The sequence below is a fragment of the Euprymna scolopes genome, chromosome 1, assembly GCF_053919585.1.
Source record: "Euprymna scolopes isolate OS-2025 chromosome 1, ASM5391958v1, whole genome shotgun sequence".
NCBI classification, from domain to species: Eukaryota; Metazoa; Mollusca; class Cephalopoda; order Sepiida; family Sepiolidae; genus Euprymna; species Euprymna scolopes.
Genome location: NC_136482.1, coordinates 155,507,330 through 155,513,329, shown reverse-complemented (window position 1 = coordinate 155,513,329; position 6,000 = coordinate 155,507,330). Strand labels below are relative to the sequence as shown.

The 6,000-nt window shown below is 32.0% G+C and overlaps 1 protein-coding gene across 2 annotated transcripts in view; it reads right to left on the bottom strand.

The window, feature by feature from the left end:
- Positions 1–448: 448 nt before the first annotated feature.
- Positions 449–6,000, bottom strand: part of LOC145276781 (uncharacterized) — a 179,558-nt gene continuing 174,006 nt past the window's right edge. For both annotated transcript variants that reach the window (XM_080128064.1, XM_080128074.1), the window contains exons 14-15: positions 3,965–4,050; positions 449–786 (exon numbers count right to left, since the gene is read on the bottom strand). In XM_080128064.1, coding sequence (XP_079984190.1) covers positions 699–786; positions 3,965–4,050 — 174 coding nt within the window. In that variant the 3' untranslated portion in view covers positions 449–698. The remainder of the gene's footprint in view (positions 787–3,964; positions 4,051–6,000) is intronic.

Genomic DNA, 6,000 nt, shown 5'->3' with positions numbered 1-6,000 from the left:
CATGTGTCATTTTTTTTTTTTTTTTTTTGGCTTACAAAATTTTGCCTTCGGTTTCGCTTCTGGCTGATGGCATCCAAATCCCGTTTTTTTTTTTTCGTTATTTAAAAAAAAAGAAGTTTTTTTTTTACGACAGGACAACGTCACCTCCCTCCCCGCCCCTGTTGTCACAATTTTTATTTTGGCCGGGCAATGCCGGGCGCCTAACTTGCTAGTATATTATATATATATATATATATATATATATAATGTCAACAATATATTTACAATTGCTGTTTTGTATTTTAAGCTTGCATATACATGTTTCATGAGCTTAATTGTGTCTTGTACATCAGTCCTAAATTTTCTTTAATGATTTTACTTTATCAGTAAAATGGAGAAGCTTATTTTTAGAGATCTAGTCGGAATGACGTCCAATCTGCTGCTACTTTTTGGCTGTTAAGTGCAAAGGTTTATTTTTTTTTTGTAGAAATTTTTGCAATTTGTTTTTTTAGAAGTGATGGAAAACCACTACCGACAATTAGTATTATGTCCAGAAAATGGAAACTGCTCTGCAGGATCGGAATCCGTTTTTATCCGTAGAAGGCAACGTTTCTTATTAGTTTTAAACCGGGTCTTTGAGTTGTGAAAATGCAAAATTCTTCATTTAAGAGGAGTCATATCTTCTTATCTGATTCCAAGGATCTTTGCATATTCATAAGTCAGGAAGTTGGTTGAATCATCTTTGGGAAAAGATATTCTGCCGAATTGGCTTTGGCTTTAAATTCCATTCTCGATCGAACCAATTCGCTGAAAGGGAAGAACATTTACATTAATCTCAAGAAATCAATGTATTCAAAGCCAAGATTTCTCTTACAAATATTTTCGTTCTCTATCATATATATATATATATATATATATATATATATATATATATATATATATATGTATATATATATATATATATGTGTGTGTGTGTGTATATATATTTGTATATGTATAAGTATAGATCAGTATGTATGTGTATTCATATATTTATATATGTATGTCTATGTGTATGTATGTGTATAGGCTTGTGTGTTTATATGTGCGTGTATATGTGTGTGGATGTGGATATATATGTATATGTGTGTGTGTTTATATGAAATTTCGTTTGCTTCTGTGTACAATGTATGCACCTGTATTACATTTGGTATTATACCCGCCTAATAAATTATACTTATATTTATTCGTATCTATTTATTCGTATCTATTTCTATATATACATGTGTATGTATGTGTATGTATGTATATGTGTGTGTACGTGCATATAATAGGTATATGTATGTATATATGTATGTATATATATGTATATATAAGTATTTATTTCCCTTATTTTCATTTTCACTATTATTTCTATTTTTATTATCCTATTATTAGTATCGCCCTCTGTTACTATTATAATCTTTATTATTATACTTAATAATTTATTTTTTTCTTAATACTACTGTTATGGAGACGCAAGGTGCGAATGAACTCAAAATCCGGGCCAACAAAAATGGAACCCGGGAATTGGATGACCTGGTCCTATGACGCAAGTCGTTTTATGGGTCATGCCGTTGTATGGAGCAAGGTTCGAATGAACTTAAATCCTGGTCGACAAAAATGAAACCCGGGAATGGGATGACCTGGAGATGACGTAATTCGGTCGCAGGTAAGACCAAAAGCAAAGGTCAGGCTGGTCAAAATATGGGTCAATGACGTCAATTGGTTTATGGGTTACCAGGTCGAAAGTCCATAAAAGTGAGATGGTAGTAGAATGTACCCTGTCTCTAGATGAAACACTAAGACTCTTCCTAAGACGAACAACAACAACAATACAGAATATACGGCATCTTCATACCACCCAATATATAAAACTACTACTACTATCACCTATACACATGAACTGAATTTCTTTGCATATTTTATAACTATCAAATTCATGCCCGGTAATATTTAACTTAATTGTCTCTTATAGACATATACAGGAAATGCATTTAAATAGGTAATTCACCTAAATTGGACGTAACTTTAAGAAGACGCATCTTAGTTACCCACACACACCTATCCGAATAAACCCTTAACGTGTGTCAAACCTTATGACATCAAGACAATTGTGATAACTACCTATCTGTTTCATAGTTATCTCCCTTTCTCTTATTAAACTGTTGACTACCCCTCTTCCTCTCTTCATTTACCCCCTTCCCTCTCCCCATGTATCTCTCTCTATCTCTTTCTCTACATATACTGAAATCCGTGCCGTGTCTGGTTAAAGTTTTCTTTAATTCAACCTCATCCCCTTTTTTCTTTTTTTTTCTTTCTTTTTCTTTTTTCTTTTCTCTTCTTCGGTTAAAAATTAAATGTTGCCGAACCTAAATGGAAATCCCCTCCCTTTTTTTTTTTAAAATAGTCTTTTTCTAATATCGTCTTTTCAAATCATAATAACAACTTCTGTACAAGTCTGACGAAGTTACTGGATCGTTGATACGATTCGGTAGCGGAAACATGTGTAACTAAACAGATAAAACGGTAATAAAATAAAATAAAATAAAAAGGAATATATATTTTTCATATGGGACGAATCTCGCTAGATTCAGTCACTCTGATGAGTTGTCGACTACGAAACACATGTCAGTGGATAATTATATTTTAAAAACAATGCACTAAAATAAATTGAATTCATTCAAAAAGTACTGCAAACAAAAGCAAATAAATAACATCTACATAAAACGCGATACATCCAGCAGTCGTGCGAGATAGCCTAGTGGTAAAGGTTTAAGCTTCTTATATTGGGGTCCCGATTTCGAATCTCGCTAGATTCAGCAACTCTGATGAGTCATAGATGACGAAACACATGTCAGTGGATAATTATATTAAAAAAAAAATAATACATATGTCGCTCCCCATTTGAGGGTACACAATTGGTCAAAGAGAAAATTATTCCCAACTCGCATTTAGGTCAAAATGCCCTTTCGTATAAATAATTCAATTCATTCAAAAAGTATCGCAAATAAAAACAAATAAATAACACGCAAACATTATATATATATATATATATATATGTGTGTGTGTGTGTGTGTGTGTGTGTGTGTGTGTGTGTAAACTCTTAGAATTCAATTGGACCCCCGACAGTGAAATATCTTTTATAGAGTTAGGATGCCTTTCAGACGGGTGTATGTATGTGATCGGCGACATTATTTTTATATAGTAACGAGCCTGGGTGCCCGGCGTTGCCCGGGTGTTTGGAGTTGTGTGTTGAGCAAAAATAAATAAATAAATAAATAAATAATAATAAATAATTAAAAAAGTGGTAGCAGGCTGGCAGGCTCAAACTTGTACCGCAAAGAAGGAAAAGAACGTGACAAAAAAAAACAAAAAGAAAAAATATGACGTCCATCGCCAAACCGGAAGTGGCGAAGGTTTAAATTAAGACTAGTCAATCGAAAAGAGAGGATGACTTTCAAAAATATCGGCGAAAAAAGCGACCCCTCCTTATAGAAAAGTGCCCAGTTGAGGGTGAAGGAATTAATGTTTTTGGTCAATTTTCTATATTTGTCGTCCAAAGGGTCGAGCTTCAAAACGATACCAATCTCGTGAAAATTCGTCGACTCTGTCGAAAGTTTTAGGCATACATACATATAAACAGACAAGTGAGAATTATATTATAGATGACTCGGCAGTTATAAAGGGCAAAAGCCATTCGAGGATAACAGTTAATGAGATGAATCAATTGGACGATGAATAATACTATGATCAATGGAATGACCGAAGTTTAATTACTTAAGACGGTGGTTCGACAAGTATTCATTAACATTTGCTTTAAAGATTACTGTAGCCAGCAGGAAAGCAATCTCGCAGTAATGTGTTAAACAGTTGGAATAATAGATAAGAAAGATTTAAAATAGATGTAAAAGTAAAATGATAATAGAATTCGTTTTCCCTATTAGCGTCATTTTCAGTTGTTTACCTGTAATCAATTTCGCCATCGCCGTCTCTATCCATTTCATTCAGCAAAAACGTCTTTTGGACATCGTCAAGTCTAAGGCCAATTGACTAAAATGTTAAAAATAAAAAAAAAGCAATAAAAGAATGTTTACATGTATTTACATAAATAATTGGTTCAAATTTATTCGTAATAATTTAATGAATTAAACATTTGATGAAGCCATAAATGACACTTGTATTCAAAACGACGCACTGACACGAAACCTTAATATCCCTGCTGAGGTTTTAAAGGAAATGACAATACCGAACATAGGATTTTTTGTTTATGCAATATTAAAAACACTAAGATACAAAACTAGACCCCAAGTACATTGTACACATTTATGACAGTTGAAAATGTATAAAACATATGCATTTATACAATCTAAATATACTAGCAGTTCAGCCCGGTTTTGCTCGCGCCCTATGTACTGTTCATAACTTTATGTGCATATATATATATATATATATATATATATATATATATATATATATATATATATATATATATATATATATATATATATATACTAGCTGTACCCGGCCACGCGTTGCTGTGGCTCAGTTTGTTAAAATGGAACACATGTGAAAGTAGAGAAAAGTTTGATTCTTTTTTTCAGAATGTACAAATTATTTTTTTTTTAACATATGTTAAGAAAATAAACAGAAAAATACTTCCATCATTACTTATGCAAAAAAATAAATAAAATGTTGATTTAGTGTTTCAATATGCTTATAAATTACGATAAAACTTGCTGAGTATGCACTGTTTTACGGTTGTTGTAAAAATGGAACGGAAACTTAAATTTCGCTTCATTTTACTCTTTCTTAATTTTTTAATTGTGCCCCTCCCAAACGAATATAATCAAAACAGTAACATTCAACAATTGTACTTTATGTATATAAAACACAAAATGGGTGTTTGTATTACTGTACACATAGATTCGAAAAAGTTGTCAAAAAAACAAATATATAACAAATAAATGTTATCAAAGGCAAGATAAGTTACTTTTCTGCCAAACTGGATATATTTTTTGTGCTTTTATTCAATGTAACATATTTATTCAGCTCGAGAAACATACAGTGTTTACCGATGTATTCGAAAATTCAAGATGGCGTCTCACACCCTCTTTAACACCGTAAGTATGGAAAAAGGTGTTATAAATAAAAAAAACTATACAAAATACTATTAAAAACCCGCCGAATATATGTCAACCTATGTCACGGTAACATATATTGAGCGAGTTTTTAACAGTATTTTATCCGGTTTTTTATTTATAACATCTTTTCCCAAACTTACCGTGTTAAAGAGAGAATCAGACGCCATCTTGAATGTTCCAATACATCGGTAAACACTGTATGGTTTTCGAGCTGAATAAACATGTTACATTGAATAAAAACACGAAAAATATATCCAGTTTGGCAGAAAAGTAACTTATATTGCCTTTGATAACATTTATTTGTTATATATTTGTTTTTGGACAACTTTTTCGAATCTATGTGTACAGTAATGCAAACCCCACAAAATATTTATAAAAAAAAAAAATTAAAAAAAAAAAAAGTTAATAACGAAAGGGAAATAATTCCATTTTTAAACGAAAAAATCAGTTTACCTAACTTACTGTATTAATGCTATTTTTTTTAAGCAAGAAAAAAAAGGTAAATATCCAGATACGCTACTACAGAACACCGACCACTCTAATTTGTTTTTTATAGGTAATTGAGGTCGCTGACAACGAATCTGATAGTCAAACTTGGGGCAAATTTACTGTTTGCATGGTATTTACCCCTGAACCCACGAACTTCTTTCCACCATTTTGCAGCTTCCGTTTATGCTACGCGCATGCACGCTGTAGCATAAACGACGGCTTCACCAAGCAAACTACGTTGGGGGGAGGGGATTTTTTTTTCCAGGACATAGAATTTTCTAATTTTCAAAAATACATTATAGCGCTTTTTGGGTGGAAAATTTAAAATTAGCTGAAAAAGAAATAAAATAAGAAAAGGAAAGCACACCAA